We start from the raw sequence: 17,269 nt of genomic DNA, 5'->3' as shown, positions 1-17,269 counted from the left end.
GAAAACAAAATGCAGCCAGCAAGGCTATGATTGGTGGAGTGAGTGAAAGAGGGCGGGGCTTTGTTTTCGCTTGATCAACGCACGACTCGATGGGACCAGGTGGTGGGGCCTCTGATTGGCCACGTTAAATGTCCGTCAGCCCAATCACGACAGAGTGACAGCCCCCTTATCCAAAAGACTCTTATTTGTGTGAGAGGTTCTGTACATCCAACCAATTAAATATCTAAAAAGATTAAAATGGTGGTGGTTTCTGTGTATAATGCTATGTTAACAATGCTGCGGTACTGAGGTAAGAAGAGAAACCCTTGTATGTAAATACGAATTATGATCCATATTGATACACTGCATTACAGCCTTATATATAGCTACCTGATTACATAAGGAAATTCTGATATCGGTGACAGTCATGATTACAGTATTTTAGCCTAATTCACGTAATTCATCTGTGATAGTCTTCGTCGTATGTTTTAAGATACCTCTAGCTACGTGTGACTTTGTAATCTGGTATTCAGGTATTCACAGTAAATGGTCTGTTCAGTGGACTAACGAACAGTACATGATGTGTAAAGCAAAGCGCAATTTGTAGCTGCAATCAGTGACTGAGGGAATTCGTTAATTAAATCCATATATATATATGAGGTTTAAATGTGATTGTTAGATGATGCAGTCTATACAGCATATACGTTGTCATATTTCTCCAGTTGGCTAGCTCATCGGTTCCATATAAGTGAGGTTTGTTTTAGAGTTTAAAAATCTACTGTATGTCAATGTTGCACGATCTGGCTTCAAGAAGAATCTAATTGGATAACTGATATATGACATTATTATTATATTAAACTGTTGTACTATTTCAGTATTGCGTGGCTGTCATACGGTACATTTAAAAGCTATCAATCCGCGCACCGTTATTCTAACATACTGTGCATCAAAAGTAATCTCGTGGTAGAACGTGTTCATATGTATTAGAAAAAGTTTACAACTGTGAAATCTTAAGAAATGCTTCTGGCGTCCATTGGATTAAATGCTCACAGTGGGACACTGGAGTGACCGTTTCATAAACGCTAAATCACCTGATTAGTGAGAGAGATGGGCAGAGGCGATTTAACGTGCTCATTGTCAGGTCTGGTAAAAATCGAGAAAACCCACAGTTGGAAAGCATCGTCCGCAGTTTATTAAGAAAACAGCACCTTAGTGCCGTGGGTATCAGGAGTCTGCTCCAGTGAGGAATCAAGGTTTGGCGCAGATCGCCCCCAGCAGACATCAGCATGTGCTGCGAAACAATTCGCTGTTGTGCATTACAAACCACTCAATGGGAATTCCAGGTCAGGTCACTATAGAGGTCCATTGTATTCCAGTCCACAGTAATTGACCGGACTCCGACTGCACGGCACAGCGCCGATCATGTCCTAGGGTCTCACTTGCTGCTGTTCCTGTGGGCTCACCCTCACCGCACCCTATTGCACGCTTGTGTAACAACAGCGGGGAGAGCTGAGGAGACAGTTAACGCTGTGGATGGCCGAGTCATCAGATCGGAGCGCAGCTGAACTTGTGTGGTATGAGCTGGGACAACACGTGGCACCTAGGGGCGCCGAGACCGGTGAACCAACAACTGTTCTTTGAGGCTTTGCGAGGCTAATGGGATAGAATGCCAAAAGACCACATCAGCACTGTGACACAAAGCATGCCCTGCAGACGCACAGCTTGTATAGCTCCTAATGGCGATCGTGCCTACTACTATGACCTTTGATGTTTACAGTACGCCACTTATTCTTCAAATGCGCTGATGGGAAATCTCAATCAGCATAATGAATTTACTTATGCCAGGTATGTTTGGTGAAATGTCAGAGCACCTTATTATGCTCCTGATAATAAGTTTGGAATTTGTTGAAGGTATAAGTGACACTTCATTCTGAAATTCAGTATACAGTATGTTTTAATACACAATCCTCTTCCAAGAGGGCTTCATACAGTTTGTAACGAGCTGTAGATCGGATTCGTGGGCGATTCCACCCTAAGGCTGCAGCATTTCTCATTTAATACTTCATAAATGTGTTTCTGTTACTGTCACAGTCACATTGTAATCAATGTGGACTAGTGGTATAGATGATCGGACCCTATGTGGTGCTAAAAGGAATCAGGTCAGACTTCCAAGGGACGAGAGACTAAGTTCGAGGTCGGGGTAGGCAGGCGAGGTCAGGAATCCAGTAGTCTAAACAGCGAGGTATCCAAATTCAAGAGACGCGAGGCAGAGACGGAGTCGAGGTTGGAGACAGAGCAGGGCCGGGAGTCCAGAGGTCGAGCCAGCGAGGTATTAAAATTCAAGAGACGCGAGGCAGAGACGGAGTCGAGGTCGGAGACAGAGCAGGGCCGGGAGTCCAGAGGTCGATCCAGCGAGGTATCCAAATTCAAGAGACACGAGGCAGAGACGGAGTCAAGGTCGGTATCCAGTTAACAATAAATGAAGAAACGCGCACAAGAGAAAGGCTATGACTATCTCAACAGTGAGCGAGGAGTGAAGGGGTTTATATGTTAAAGCAGGGAGTGCCGTGCTAATAGCTAACGACGGCGCAGGTGTGTAGGCCGGGAGGTGCGCGCGGGAGTATGGTTCGTGACAGTTACTGTACATCTGAATATGTAGACTGTATCAGATCAACTGATGATGAACAGGCGTTGTGCTGTATAATTGCTAAGCGATGCAGCAGACTTTGTGTTTTACTGGTTTTAAGAAATTTAATTGATCTAATATTCGGGAACGTAGGGTTCTGTTTCATTTGAATAAGCTATCTTGTTTTTATTTGTGACTCGCTTTCCTCCTCCTTTATTTTCAGTACCGGAGGGGTGCCGCAATGAGTCGATTCCTGAATGTGCTTCGGAGCTGGCTGGTAATGGTATCTGTCATTGCCGTGGGGAATACCGTGCAGAGTTTTCGGGATCACAGCTTTCTGTCCGAGAAATTGTACACTGGATCCCCAGAGTTTGGTGAGCCTTCACCTTTCTTGCTCTTAAGGTTTCAAATGGGATGATTGAGAAGGAAAAGACGGGCGCATCCATCATAGCAAGTTGACAAAATGTGAATACCACAGGATCCTGAGTAACTAGGTGAATTACAGCATTGCACATACAGTACAGTATGTGAAGATCTCAAGCTTTCTAGATTTCTTATCGAGATGATTGCAGGGATTTGACCCATGCTCTTGATTCTCAGGTGTTTTTACAAACTAGATAAGGAAAAGTGGGTTAAATCACTTGAGTTCTCGGAACAGCCAAGTCTGGAATAAGCTGTTTACCGAAACTCCATTTTCTGCTGGAGAGCAGTGGGTGGTTTTCCTCACTTTGCTCTGTGATGAAGCAATGCTGACACACCCTGGTTATACCACATTATAGACTGTAATGAAGACCAGATCCAGCTACGCAGATCAGAACAGGCACTCATCTGTTTTCTACCACCATCTGAGTTTAGATGGTAGGAGGGAAAATGCTTATAAGGAGAACATGGTTAATTAATGTAATTAATACCAATTGTAAATGCAGTGTTGATGCCACAAACTTTGATCACTTTTATACATATTTTCAGTGGTTCACTATCACACTTTTTTAGCTGCAGTATATAATGTCACTTTCTCCATGGATCAATCAGTTATTGTATGTTTTTTTTTAAACTTTTCACGCCTTTTTCAGATTTTATTAATGACATTAAGAAATCAGCCAGCTCTTGGAGCGATAATTAAGAGACACAAGTGGGCCCTGTATCACCTGTGCTAATTGCTGCCAATGACTGATCTGCCTGCTGGTTTAGGTTTTCCCTTGCTCTCCACCCTTGGTTTAAAAAATAACCAAAAGTAAATTATTTTCAACATCTTCAGTTAATAATTTTCTGCAGTCTCTCCTCAACTTGCAAATTAAGAATTAACTCCTTAATAACTGACTAAATTGATCTTAATATGTAATCCACTGATGAGTAACAGACATAGGTGAATAAAGATCGCTCACAATGAGTCAGGGTTTTTCCCTGATAATTGGCAATATTTCAGCTAGCACCCCTGAATGAGGGCAGTACTGAAGCCTACTAATTAGCAGAGGGTTCATACCAATTACAGATCAGAGCAAAGTGCCTTTATGCTGCCTAAAATTGATCTTTTCAGTAAATGGCCTTCAAGCCCGAACCTTTGGAATCTGGACCCTGCTGTCTTCTATCATTCGCTGTGCCTGTGCCGTCGACATACAGAACAAAACGTAAGGAAAAAAAAACCTTTTGGTTTTTAATGATGTTTCTCAGTTGGGACTTGTTATATGTACCGGTTCTTGGGGTCTCCACCCTTGCCGCTCCTGCCCTGCCAGTTCTTCCCTCACCGGCTGGGCGCGAACCCGGGTCTCCGGCGTCACACCAGAAGGATCTTACCAGCTGAGCTAAAGGAGAACTCCCTCAGCCCGGGCGGCTGAGATCCCTGTTATACGCAGGGGCGTATTCGTGTCATATACTGTACATACAGTGCTGTACATCAGTCTGACCCGTTTGTTTGTTTGTTCGTTTGTTGGATCGCTCGTTTTGTTTTTCAAATTAAAAGAAAATGCTCATGGACGTGATCGCAATCTCTGCAGCCGCCTGACAATTTCAATGCCACTGTTTCGCATTGCTCCTGGGTCTGTGTGTGCTGCCACTGCGATGTAACGGCAGCTCTACGACATGTCTTGCAGGCTCTATCATATCACACTCTGGACATTTGTTGTGGCTCTGGGTCACTTCCTGTCCGAGGTGTTCGTGTACAAAACTGCCCTGCTGACGATTGGCATCATGGCCCCACTAATTGTGGCAAGTAAGTATTGCAGTGTTGGGAATGGACACCGTGTATAATATCACACTTTTAAATTTGATTCTCACATTCATCTTTGAAACTTCTTTAGCTGCGGTTTTCTTATATACTGTGCGTCAAAGGAAGCCTATCATTTCTAAGTGCAGCACAGTCACAAAGCTACCATATCCTTTTTGTAGCAGGCACACTAATGTAATATTGTAATATTTGTTTTACAAAAAAACCTATTTCCAGCATTTCTTTGGGGGGAAAATTACGATCCGTTCTGGACCCCAAAAAATGTCGCTCCTGCTTTTACTTTTTCCCCCCACCAAAAATGTCAAAAGAAACAATAATAACTTCCTTATTATTTCATCCTTTATACTGTGGTTTAGTAATAAAAACACAGCTTATTACCTACTGTAGTTAGACATCTTTAATCATACCCAAGTTCAGTACTATACAGTAAACAGTTAATTTTCTTTTTTTTTCTTAGTACCTTTGGGGTCCATGGTAAAATCTTAAACCCAAATATTCTTAAGAAAGCGAGAGCGCCCGCAATAGCGAACAACACAGGAAGACATGGTGAACCATGTCACGCTTCTCTCCTGCTCACTCTCACCCAGACGAGTTCGTTGTCTGAAGGTGACGCGAACAGTCAACTATGAAAACAAGTGCTATGACTACTTTCCTCTTCACTCTCTCCATTTGGAAGAGGTTTCGAAATTCTTCTTCGTGGTTGGAAACTCTCGTTACGCGAAACATGGGTGACGATCCCAACTGCTTCTTAGTATCTGATTATCATTTAAAAAAATAACAGTCTTTTAAAAAGAGGTACGGGCGTTTAGCGATGTTTCTTCGTGAGCTTATTTTGCGGGGTGCTCACGGCTGCCGTGTATGCCCACAACACTATCGCAAAGGAAGAAAATGCCAGTTAAAGCGAAATAATGCTACTGGCGAGTCCACGGGCAATGGTTGGCCAGAGTGGGGCGCCAGTTTCCTAAAGCCCTGGTGGCCTCACGCTGCTCTGCCCCTCTCTTGGCAGGCTTCTCCATCGTGGGGATGTTGATTGGTTTCCAGTGCATGGCGGAGCCCCAGGAAGTGATGGCGACGCGCCCGAAGAAACGCAACTGAACCGCCAGCCCGTCCCGCTCGGCGACAGGCGGCGCGCAAGGCTCCGGGCGACGGCCGTGGAACTGAACGCAAACGTGTCCATGAATTTGTCAACCACGGCTGACGTTTTTAGAAGTTTAAAACCTGCTTCCTTTTTAAAATAAGAATGTTTAAGAGCCAAGTCTTTTTCTGCATTTATTGTTACAGAAGGCCTGTTTTTTTTAAAAGGTGAAAAGAAACGCCACCCCTACTTTGTACAGGTGACAGGATTATACACTAGTTATTGAAATACAGCATTAATACAGCGAAGAAAGGAACTTCTTTCTTCACTCCTACATTTTATAAAGGAGTTTTGTTTTAAACGAAACAACTGGTGTTTTGTCCCCTGGATTTGTGCCATATATGACCATTGCATGATCTCTTTAAAAGATCGTGGTAAATTTTGGTGAAACCATGTACTGTATACATATCATGTGAAAGACAGCTGCTAAATATGGAAATATGGTCTACAAGAAGAAAATGATTATGGTTTAATAAATTTAAATAAAGGCAAGATGAATTTAGTGGCAGTAAATATGGTATTCCAAAGTAGTTTGCCTTTAAAGACAATTTTGAAATGTAAAAAAGGCTTTTTTAAAATCCTGAGATCCTGAAAAAAAAACTGTACTTGTACCAGACGCTCATTTTTACCAGTACGCAAGAGCACTGCTAAGCTGCCGATAACAGAATTAACCAAACCATAAAGAATACATTTTTTATTTCACCAATAGATCAGTTAACATTGTACTCAACTGAATACCAGACGATAAAGTATCTAATAATTTTACGAAACTATAACAATCTCCATCAATATCCATTATTAAATAGAACTAGGTATTTATATCTTTTAATTTAGGATATAAAAAAAGAGAGCTCAGCTTGGGTCAACACTGTAATAAAACATTTCTCATAGAATTATGTGATAATTACAGTACAATATAAAACAATTAAATATGGACTAAAAAAAAACTAGACATTTCAAAACAATACTCCAAGATGGATACCCTGTCTGGTCCCCTGATCTACAAAGATGTAGAAAACAAGCTATTAATGTAGCTTTATTCAGTAACCAAGAGCACATTGTATATAGTTCAGGTGGGTAGCTGCATCAGCATGCGTAGGCTGCAAAGGAACAAGTAATAGGTTTATTCCATGCTGAGAAAAAGAAGAAAGAAAACACAACGTTTCGGCCGTGGAGCCTTCTTCAGGTGTGAGAAAGACAGGGCAGAAAGCAAAGGTAAAGTAGTGGGAGAGCAAAGGCTGGGAGAGAGGAGGAGTGAGAGGCAGGAGCAGGGGACCGAAAGAGAGGCCAATCAAGAGGTGATAAAAGACGAATTCCTAATGCAAGAAATTGTATAGGGCTAATAAAGAAACATTATCATTATTACATTATTAGGTGTGAAGTCAGAATAGGTGTAGAGAGGTGTGAAATGAAACCTCCAATGAATGAAGAGAATTTAGAAGAAAAGTAGTCTGTTGTTAAGAGAAGGGGGAAGGTGTGATCCTAGCTGCAGGACAATTTTGGTTTCTGTAGTCTTTCTTGTGTATGAGTTCAGAAAACCGTCTTTGAGAACACAGACGGAGAGATTAGAGTGGTCATGGCCGTCAGAGGTGAAATGAGAAACAATGGGCTTGGAGAGATCTTTAATCTTTGCTTCCTTTGCTTTCTGCCTGGTCTTTCTCACACCTGAGGCTCCACAGCTGAAACGTGTTTTCTTTCTTCTTTTTTTAAGCATGGAAAAAACCATACTTGTTCCTTTGCATATTGTGTATAGTACGTTTAAAAAAATCTCCAATTATGTTTAAAAACAGCATTTTAAGTAATAAAAATCAGTTATAGTCTTCAATTAATGTTATGCACTTCAGAAAAAATCAAAAATTTCTGTACCATTTTACAAATGTCACAGATTTTACCACATTTATTACAGATTAGGTTTCCAGAAAAAAACTAGATGTTATACATTTAGTTAGTGTCACAGAGACAAGTAAATACAGTATGTTTAGTTTTCAACAACAAAGTCATTATTCTCAGTTTAGCTCAAATTCCCACAGCTAAGAATGTGTAAGTCTCAAAATCAAATTCCTGGAGTACCTGATGGTTTTTGTCTAACCTGAGTAGTCAATTAACCTAATTATTTTCTTAGTTACATACAGTATACACATGATTCTTCTTTAGGCATTTTGGAACTCATGACCCAAAACATTCAAATAATCATAGATATAGTCACCTACCTACTCCTGGTTGTATTACAGTTTTGAATTTAACAAAATAACAAGATCAGTTCTGTAACTGAAAGAAAATAAGAATAATTACAAACAGGTAGTCATTTTGCCCTGTTTAATAGCTTTAGTTGAACAAAACTCAGAAGACACTAAGCACTCCAGGAATCGAATTTGAGATCCCTGCCGTATACAGTATATGGTCCCAATAGGTATTCATCCCCAAGTTAGTTCTTTGCCCCAGTGATCATGTATTTATGGATGCAGAATGCTACCAACAGTATTTTTATGAAGAAAACAAATACTATAGAACAAAATACGCCTTTAAAGTGTCATGTTTTCAAAATACAGAAAAAAATGAGTGTTTTGCATTCTGCAGTTTTATGACACAATGATATTTTGAGACTTCACTAGATATAAAGCACATAACTTTGTAGTAGTAATCAAGGCTCCCAGCATTACAGAGGATAAAGTTTGCAAAATAACTACAATAGACTACAAATTTACAAACATGATAACAGAATATTCTTTAACTCCTTACATATTGTTCTTTAAACAAAGTGATTTTGCACAAATTCTTTTATTTGAACTTTATATCTTACCCTAATCTGAACATTTTTATTTTAAAATATACAATATCATATACTGTAATGCATATTTCAGGAATTTAGGGGCCTTATCTGCTCTTATATAGTAGTTACATTTACCGTTTTTAATCTATTATAACATATATATTTTTAAGAGTGTCAGTGTATATAAATGCATACCTAATGGAGTCAATTAATCTGTAACTGATGCACTTTAGGACTAGTGATGCTAACCACTGGAAGCAACATGAGCTTTTCCATTGTGCAACAGATGAGCAGCAAAGTTCAGCTATTCTGGGGGGAATTGGGTTAAGTAGATTCCCAAAAACACTTATCCCAAGCACATTGGTTTTCAAAGTATGTAGCCAATGAAACAGCAGAGAATCTTAACGTAAGCTATTGTCTGAGGTAATTGCTGAGTGTGCAGCCTTTAATACGGTTTGTGCATAACATCCCAAAAGCTTTCTACCTTTAATTATCCCTCCTTAAAAACAAATCAGATTTTTTTTCCCCTTTCACATAGGGTAGAATTGATTAAAACATGTGAACACCTATCAGCCAAAGCATGATTCCAGTCTCAAGGCCTGTATTTCACACATCTCTTCAATGATAATTTAGGTATCTTCATGCCGAGGAGTGGCCAGCACGAGGGCCTGCTGTATAAACACTGTCAATTAAAAAAAATCAAATACTGTTAGAAAAACATCAGATCAGTCCAGTAAACAAAATTAAAGAGGAAAAACCCGGTTGTCAAGTTCTTTTCCATGCATCTCGTGACGAGTCAAGTTTGGAAGCCCACAGACCTAGTTATCTCTCCCCTTCCTCCAACAGGCCTGGCCAGGGGAAGGAGGAGGATGTATAGTACTTCCCCATCTCCGTCCTTGTGCCTGGCTGTCCCTCCTCCGGTGCTCTACAGCTTGGACTCTTCCACAATTACCGGACAAGAGATGGATCGTTCCGCATCATCTACTAAATTCTGTTTATTAAAGAAAAGAAGAAACAATAAGCACTCGCCCCAGTGGGCAACAGCAGGCGCTCACAAGTGACTTAGAACACTTTATTTTGCAGATTGTGTTGTCTTAATACCAAAATAAAACTATTTAGGCACAACCCTGGAGGTACTACAGAAGCAAGCTAAAGCAGTCCATTTAAAGTGACTTAAGCAGTTGATGAAGCTGAATGTAATTAATAATGGCCCATTTAAAAACAAAAACTAACATGCATGATGTGAATTATATCTCACTATCTATCTTACTACAGGGGAAAAATGTATTTGTTTATTAAGCACAGTATCTACACACTGTACACAAATGGAAAGTTACATGTTTTTCAAGTCTATTTTGACAAAATGGTATCTCATGCATAATTTCTCTGGACTCATTTTAACCGTGTTTTATAATGATTCTGTTCTCATCCAAGCTGCAGTACAGGTACTCCCGTCTTGAGCAAATCCAAATGACAAAAATCCTACTTTAGGTAAAAAGTTGTGCACGGCCTCAGACATGTTCAGACTTGCTCTGCCCTTGCCTGAAAAGCATTCATATTGATGTGAAAGGTGCCCGTCTCTGTGCAAAGGTGACATACAGTTTTATAATTAAAGTACTGTACAATAATTACATTGTAAGAGTATAATTTGTATTACTGTAATAATAACAATAATGATAATAGCTGTAAGTACAAACATCTACATAGAAGAGTGTGTTCCGACATAAAATTCAGCTTACTAAGATTGTACGGAACATAAGCTTCATGTTAGTCAGAGAGCACCTTTAATAACACTCAGAATTGATCTAGTGGAAACCAGTGGAAGCTTTGAGTAAATTGATGATGCTCATAACATACATATATAGTAACCAGGACAAATGCACATCTTTGTACATATACATTAAAAATGTTGATAGACACATACACTGCATACATATGAACAACAGTTAGTCAAGTTCAACTGGCTCCTGCAACACTGCTGACTGCTTTAAAATTGTAGAGGCCTGTCTGTTGATTGTCGAGTCCTGAAACACGTAGAGTATTTTTTTGGTCCTACAACAGCCCAGTTTCTAGCGACGTGTCTACACAATGTCTCTAATCTTTATGATGTACTTATGGGAGTGTTTGTGTGTGTGTGTGTGTACATATGTATCAGAACCTGCATCTGTCAACATAAAAAGCCACTTTTCCATGCAGTCATTTTTATTTATCAAGACCAGGCAGATACATTTCACTATCAGCACCCACGAAGCAAAGTTTGTAAAAACAAAAATGCTACCTCCTTTTGTACAGACCACAAAGCTATTAATTAAAAATTATAAGTGATAATACCTGGTCTTTAACTCCAAACAGACATAAATTAAAAAAAAAATCAGAGCTCTATCTGAAGTACTAAAAATTGTTATGCAATTGGACCTATAAAATAAAGATCTTAATTTCTCTTTAAAGGCAGTCTTATAACCCTGAGACAAGGCCGCACTCAAGCATGCAATGACAGCTCCTCCTGGGGCACTGTTGTAGGAACACCTCACTGCGGTGCTGGTACTACAATACTACAATAAAGACAGTGCAATGTGCTGATGTGCCAGAATATCCTCCACAGTCTGGAATCCAGTCGCTTTAGCATCCTAAAAGGTGGTCTCAGCTCAAGTAAGTTAATGTTAGAAAGCTGCCTGGGCCTAATTAGTGGTAAGAAGAGACAAGTTAACAGGGTGATTTTGCCAAAAGATTTGTGAACAGCACACTCCATATGCAGCCAATTTAAAAGAAGACCTCCTAGTGTAAGCCAGATCCTCAGCAATCATAATAAACAGCTTTATGCTAATCGCTGGGCTCAGCTGAGCATGCCCTACAGTCCTTCGGATTATCCATTAACTTGTCAAATGAACACTCCAAAGGTTACATTACTATCCAAAAATGTTCAGGATTGTAAATCTGCATATTTGGCTGTATTACCGCATAATTAGAAGGGCTGATGAGTTTTAAGACCTAAATTACTAAAGGCTCACATGTAACTTGCAGGTAAATTAATAACTATACTCTAAGCTTGCAACCATCCTTGATCTGAACTTTTCCCACCAGCTGTGCTCCATTTCAGCTGACATAGCAGGAAAAAGAGGGAAAACCGGAAGCCCGATGCATCTAGAAATACCGCACAAATCACAGAAAAACAAATCAGATCAAACAAAAGTGCCTGATTGGGTGCAGGTGGCAGTTGATCATCCTACCTTGACAAGCCTGCGTTTGTGTTTAGTGTGGTGGGGCTACTGATCAGTGCTGGAGGTGCAAGGGGTTGATGGGAGTGACAGCACCATAATCCAGAGGTGGAGAGCGCGAGTCTGTTGCCTGGAACGACAGCCTGGTGTCACGGACGTCCAAAGGGACTAACCGTGGGGAGTAGGAGAGCGGAAAAAGACCATATGCGTAGCGGCGAGACGGGAAAAAGGCCCGGGCTCATTAGTGCAAAGAGTTCAGGAATGCCGTATAGAAACCTATGCCCTCAGGGAGCGGACGTGGGGCGCCCTGGTGCTAGGCGGGTCTCAGGACATCCGAACGTCAAAGCTGAGCGAGGACAGAGTGCAAGACCCGGAAATATATAGCCCAAGGGAAAGAGAGGGACAGGAAGGACAGCAGAACAGAAACTAGGGACAGGACAGAGAAGGAGCGCCCTCTGGCTGCAGAGGGCGTGACACCTGGGTCACGATCGGGAGCGACGAGGCACCGACTGTCTCGCCAGCGCGCTGACACCCGTGTCTCCAGTAACATTCTGTGCTGCTGAAAACTCCAGGGCAATCCAATCGAGAGCAGACACAGCATTAAAGACGATAGATGGGCTGTCTTCAGGAAGGATCCCCTTTTTCCAAACCTTCTCAGATGTCAGCTGTACTTGCTTTTTGCAAGCAGGATTACGGATCGCCTCAGTCGGAAGCTCTTGATCCCTCAGCATGTGGCTGGGTTTTATCACAAGCCTGACAGGGATCTGAATCCACCAGCACTGAAGACTACGCCAAAAGAAGCTCCTCATCCCACTACACCAGTTTCTACAGAGTGCATAGGAATGGATGAAACCTCGCATTAATGCTCTTTGTTAAGGTCAACTACAACATGACTGGTAAAGAGCCGTAGTGAATGGTGTTAAATCTGGAGGATTCAAGATTTAAATACTTCACAGACTACGTGTTGTTCAGTGGTGACAGACCAGGTCCTGGCCTTTGGAGTGATTTTGAGGCCCATGGAGCAGGGCATTTGACATTTGTGAACTGTCTTGTTAGAAATTTGCTTTCAAATGCTAAAGTTATGTCAAAGTCAAATCCTACATCAGAAAATTAACTTTTGTCCATTTAATGTTCATCCTGTAATTGGGGTTGTGCTTTTCAATATTTCTCTGGGAAGGGAGAATAATTATGTTTTTGTTATATAAACCATGTGCTGTTGAGGTAAGATTCTAGACATTTATATCCCAGATACTGCCTCTCTAAATTTCAGATATTTAAAACGCATTTTGATAGATCATAATGCGGTGGCACAGAATGTTCTAGGAGACACAGACAGCGGTCCTGAAAGTCAGTGTTTGGAACAGAAAAGTGTACTACCCGAAATAGTCCTGGAGGCATGAATTAATCCCAGGATTACCATGAAAGATAAAAATTGCTACTGCGGCTTCACCTCCACCACCAAGAGCATTAAAGAAACAGAAAAATGAAATTAAGCGGCAGCGAACGTGAAGATTATTGATGGAAATGTTGAAGAACAAATTTCAAGCAGTTCCCGGGGAAAGGCTGATCTGTTTCTTTGATTTTTCTCTGCAAGAAACACCCTGCGGGCTTTCATCAGTGAACAGACAGAATCTCTGCCTCAGCCCATTCCAGTGATTACTCAGGCCACGTTACTTTACTTGCGTTTCATACCAGCCAGTCTCCCGAGGAGATGGGGAGTTTGCAGGATTCAATTATTTCAATTACATTCACTTGATTGACTAAGGCAGTCACTTTACCACTTTACTGTGAGCTTTTCAGAACATTAACAAGCAACTAATAAGAAAAGAGTGACAGGTTAATCATTGTTTTTAAAGCATGGGTGGAGTTTTCCTTATACTGTACTGTATGTAAATCTCTGTGAGCCTAGATCTGAAAGATTAGTGCATTAACACTGTTTAGACAGATTTACCACTCTGACCCTAAGAAGAAACACCCAGCAAAGGATCTGTATTCTGTCAAATAAAACTGATGAGCTCCCCACTGAAGGTATGTCTATGTAGTGATGAACAACTTTGCTGAAGATCACACCTAACACCAGTAAAACCAATCAGTGTTAGTGTTTCTGACTTTCCATTAATATTCTATTGTACTCTTATGCTGTTCCATTTTATACCTAACCTGCATTTTAGAATCACCTGTTTTAATTAGTAATGTTAAACAATGTATTTTCACAACTAGGACCAGAACACAGAGAGGTGAAATTTCTATTGAATAAATAGCAAGTTTTAAAATCTCACAGATTAAAGTATGTTCTGTTGGAGCTGAAAAACTGCTGAAAGCTGAAATTACAGAAAAGACTATCAAGCAAACAAAGGCATGAAGATACAAAATGTTAACCCACAGAGACAAGCATGACTTCAAGGAGGGGGAAAAAGTTTTCAGTGAACCAACTGAATACAAAACAGCTCGTTTTGTCCTTGAAGATGAGCAGATTTGGTGTAGACCCAGAGATCCCTATAGTGAAGGCCTGTCTGTGCAAGGGTATCCAGGAGAGAGTACAGCTGCCACCACATGCTCAACACACCCCCAGCACACGTCCCATTCACCATACACACACTGGGCCAGGGCTCACTTACGCGGGATGCGGCCGACATATTTGCCTTCTGTCTCCGAAGATCGGATTTTATCAAACCTGTAAAAAGGAAGAGAATGCAGGTATGGGTTCAGCAGGTGGGTGGAAAACAAGATATTTTCAAACAGCCATGAACAGAGGAGCTGTGTTAACAAAAACTGATTAATTCCAAGTTTCTATTAAGAAGCCTAAACAGCATCTGAAGACTGACTAAACTGTTCCGGGCTTCTTCCTCTAGAGGGCACTGTTGTGCAGCAATACACTTTGAACAACAGCTAGTGCTGTCACTGAGCACAAATTGCTGTGAAGGCAATTACACTAGGAAAGCCAGAGAGACTTGTAATCAATTGCTTTGTGCCACTATTGAGTCTGGTGGAAAGAATCCAATACATTCAGCAATACTTCAATATACAGCATATAAAAGTATTCTTTGAAGTTATTGTTCTGACAATTTACTTCTGAGAGTGGATGAACTGTCAGCGTCATTACAGCACTGCTGTAAGGAGAGAGGAAATGGCCACGACTACCAGGAAGACTTTGTGAACATGTGTCTTCCGTGTTCTTAAGACGGAGCCCCCTCACCTGTAATAATGGTCCCGATCAGCAGAAACACACAAAGGAAAATGTTTCCCTTTAACGTCCCGAAATTGTCAATGATCTTCCCCTGGGCGATTGTAAAGATGATGCCAAACACCTGGGAAGGAGACCCGTAGTGAGAGCCCAAGCTGCATGTTAGCCAATGAGTTAATTCAATTCCACTGACGTCAAAGCCTGAGCTCGATCCTGGCCTTCAGGTGAGCTTCTCCTGCCTGGTACTTACTGCCTTATTCTTTCAACCCCGGCACCTGATTTTAGATCTAGCGCTTAGATATGAGTGGTTGGTTAATGGTATAACGTGAGAGAGAGACAGTTAAAGCTAAAAAAAATAAATTTAAAACTAGCTCTGAATTCAGATAAGTCATCAGACTCAACAAGAGCAAAAACGGAGTAAAAACAGAGCTCACTGTTTGCTTTGTGACTGTTATCAGAACCAAGAGCATGTCCAAACAGACACTGCACATCAAAAAGCTATTCTAGAACTATTAATGATAACCAGTCAGCAGAAGGAACATTTTACTTCAAGAGTAGCTTTCATTCCATTTTTTTTTTGTTGGCAACTATCTCCTTAGCTTTACAGAGGTATTTGCTTTCAGTGAGTGCACTACAGAAAATAAAAAGGCAACATTTACATTTTTGCACGAGTGTGCACATTCTTATGGCAGAAAAGTGTAGTCAGATATTTATCAGACTCACAAGTTCTCTGGTAAAAATAGCCCAAGCCAGAGATTCTGGAATAGGCTATTCTTTATATAGATATACAGTAGTCCTTTATCAACCCGAGAGGGTTACATTCCTGAAAACTCTCTCGCGGAAGGTAAAATTTTCAAAATTAGCAAAATAGGGTTAGGGAACTGAAGGCACTATTCACCCTATTAAAATTCTTTAAACATTTTTTCCATCTATAATAAAGGAAGACAATAACATCAGAGTAAAGAAAAGCATCATAGATTACAGAAATAATATCGTATAGTTTTTTACCTGTATTGCCATGATGACCCATGTAGATTGGGTCACATGGCACGCACTATTACTTACTGTAGTTCTTTACTAAGCACTATGAAGCTCATCACGGACCTATATTGCTCAGCAACACTGGACTCTTCGTCCTTTCTCATACACTTAAGGAGCCATTTTAATTTATTCATTCATGAATTAATTTATTATTAACTAATGACAACCTCTTTTATTTAGGAAATCCCTATCACAGACACTTATTTGTAAAATCAGATACTAATAACCATCAAAGCCCAGTGCAACACTGTACACTAATATGCGCAAAACACAATGTGTGAGGAACTGCGGACACGATCACTCGCGGAGGTGGCTGAGAAAGAACGAGATCAGACGATATAGTCGCTCTCTTTCCTCCCACACATCGCAGTTTACGGGTGCTTCACAACTGAGGGGCGCGCGTAAGGTCCACATGAATATTCAAAACCACGCCATGTAAATTTGTGTATGGCAAGGGATTACATTATAATTATATGCATAGGGCAGTGTGCTGCTGCCGTAAAACGAATTTAAGGAAAATAAGCTTTGTGAACGTCAATTTTCTTTTCAATCGCACGATTCAGTTACTCCATTTTTTACCGACACCGGCAAATCCTGCGATCAAAACGATCAGGCTACCTCAGGGATGCGTGTAACAGGGTACTGTACGTGGAGGTCAGTCCCTGGGGCCAGTTACAGAAGTGACATCATCGCCCTTTGTAATCTAGCCCTGGCAGAGCCTGCAGTTTTATGGCACAGTGGAAATTGTCACCGTGAGCAAAACCTGGTCAGTATCAGAGCAGAAAAGTACTCTGGTGCTACGTTCAGTCCTCCTGAGGCAGAGGACTGGTCTCTTGCCAAGGCAAGGGCACCAGAGCGACTGGGATCGAACCCCAGCAGGGCCCAGGAGAGGCGCACCCCTCACGTGTGTGTGTGTTACCTGAGCTGAGCAGTTGAGAAGGCCCGAAGATGTGCCCTCAGACTCCGGGTACGTCAGCTCCACCGCAAACTCAAAACCGAGGGGCAGGTACCCCGTCATAAAGAACCTACAAGGAGAACAGCAGCAGGTTGAGCTCCCACACATCACTTCCACTGGGCAATAACCACTGCGGTTCT

At 41.2% G+C, this 17,269-nt stretch overlaps 2 protein-coding genes across 7 annotated transcripts in view; one reads left to right on the top strand and one right to left on the bottom strand.

Annotated features, from left to right (window-relative positions):
* Positions 1-142: 142 nt before the first annotated feature.
* Positions 143-6,477, top strand: erg28 (ergosterol biosynthesis 28 homolog). Of its 4 annotated transcripts, none has more exons than XM_088647926.1 (5): positions 143-289; positions 2,829-2,979; positions 4,143-4,233; positions 4,696-4,814; positions 5,836-6,477. In XM_088647926.1, exons 2-5 carry the CDS (start codon positions 2,847-2,849, stop codon positions 5,922-5,924), a joined length of 432 nt encoding a protein of 143 aa, XP_088504052.1. In that variant the 5' UTR covers positions 143-289; positions 2,829-2,846; the 3' UTR covers positions 5,925-6,477. The 4 variants fall into 4 exon arrangements, with proteins under 4 accessions (XP_088504052.1, XP_088504055.1, XP_088504054.1 ...); XM_088647929.1 differs by having other exon boundaries at positions 208-307; XM_088647928.1 differs by lacking the exon at positions 143-289 and adding an exon at positions 1,356-1,553.
* Positions 6,478-6,643: 166 nt separating this feature from the next.
* Positions 6,644-17,269, bottom strand: part of LOC148653206 (choline/ethanolamine transporter flvcr2a-like) — a 36,053-nt gene continuing 25,427 nt past the window's right edge. For 2 of the 3 annotated variants that reach the window (XM_088647924.1, XM_088647922.1), the window contains exons 7-11: positions 17,094-17,199; positions 15,146-15,257; positions 14,568-14,623; positions 11,962-12,079; positions 6,644-9,725 (exon numbers count right to left, since the gene is read on the bottom strand). In XM_088647924.1, the coding sequence (XP_088504050.1) occupies positions 12,005-12,079; positions 14,568-14,623; positions 15,146-15,257; positions 17,094-17,199 (349 nt within the window). In that variant the 3' untranslated portion in view covers positions 6,644-9,725; positions 11,962-12,004. The remainder of the gene's footprint in view (positions 9,726-11,961; positions 12,080-14,567; positions 14,624-15,145; positions 15,258-17,093; positions 17,200-17,269) is intronic. The other variant, XM_088647923.1, reaches the window with a different exon arrangement.

The sequence above is a fragment of the Lepisosteus platostomus genome, chromosome 10 (assembly GCF_059453375.1).
Source record: "Lepisosteus platostomus isolate fLepPlt1 chromosome 10, fLepPlt1.hap1, whole genome shotgun sequence".
Lineage (NCBI taxonomy): Eukaryota > Metazoa > Chordata > Actinopteri > Semionotiformes > Lepisosteidae > Lepisosteus > Lepisosteus platostomus.
Note: the sequence above shows the minus strand (reverse complement) of the source record. Positions and strands in the feature narration are given on the sequence as shown.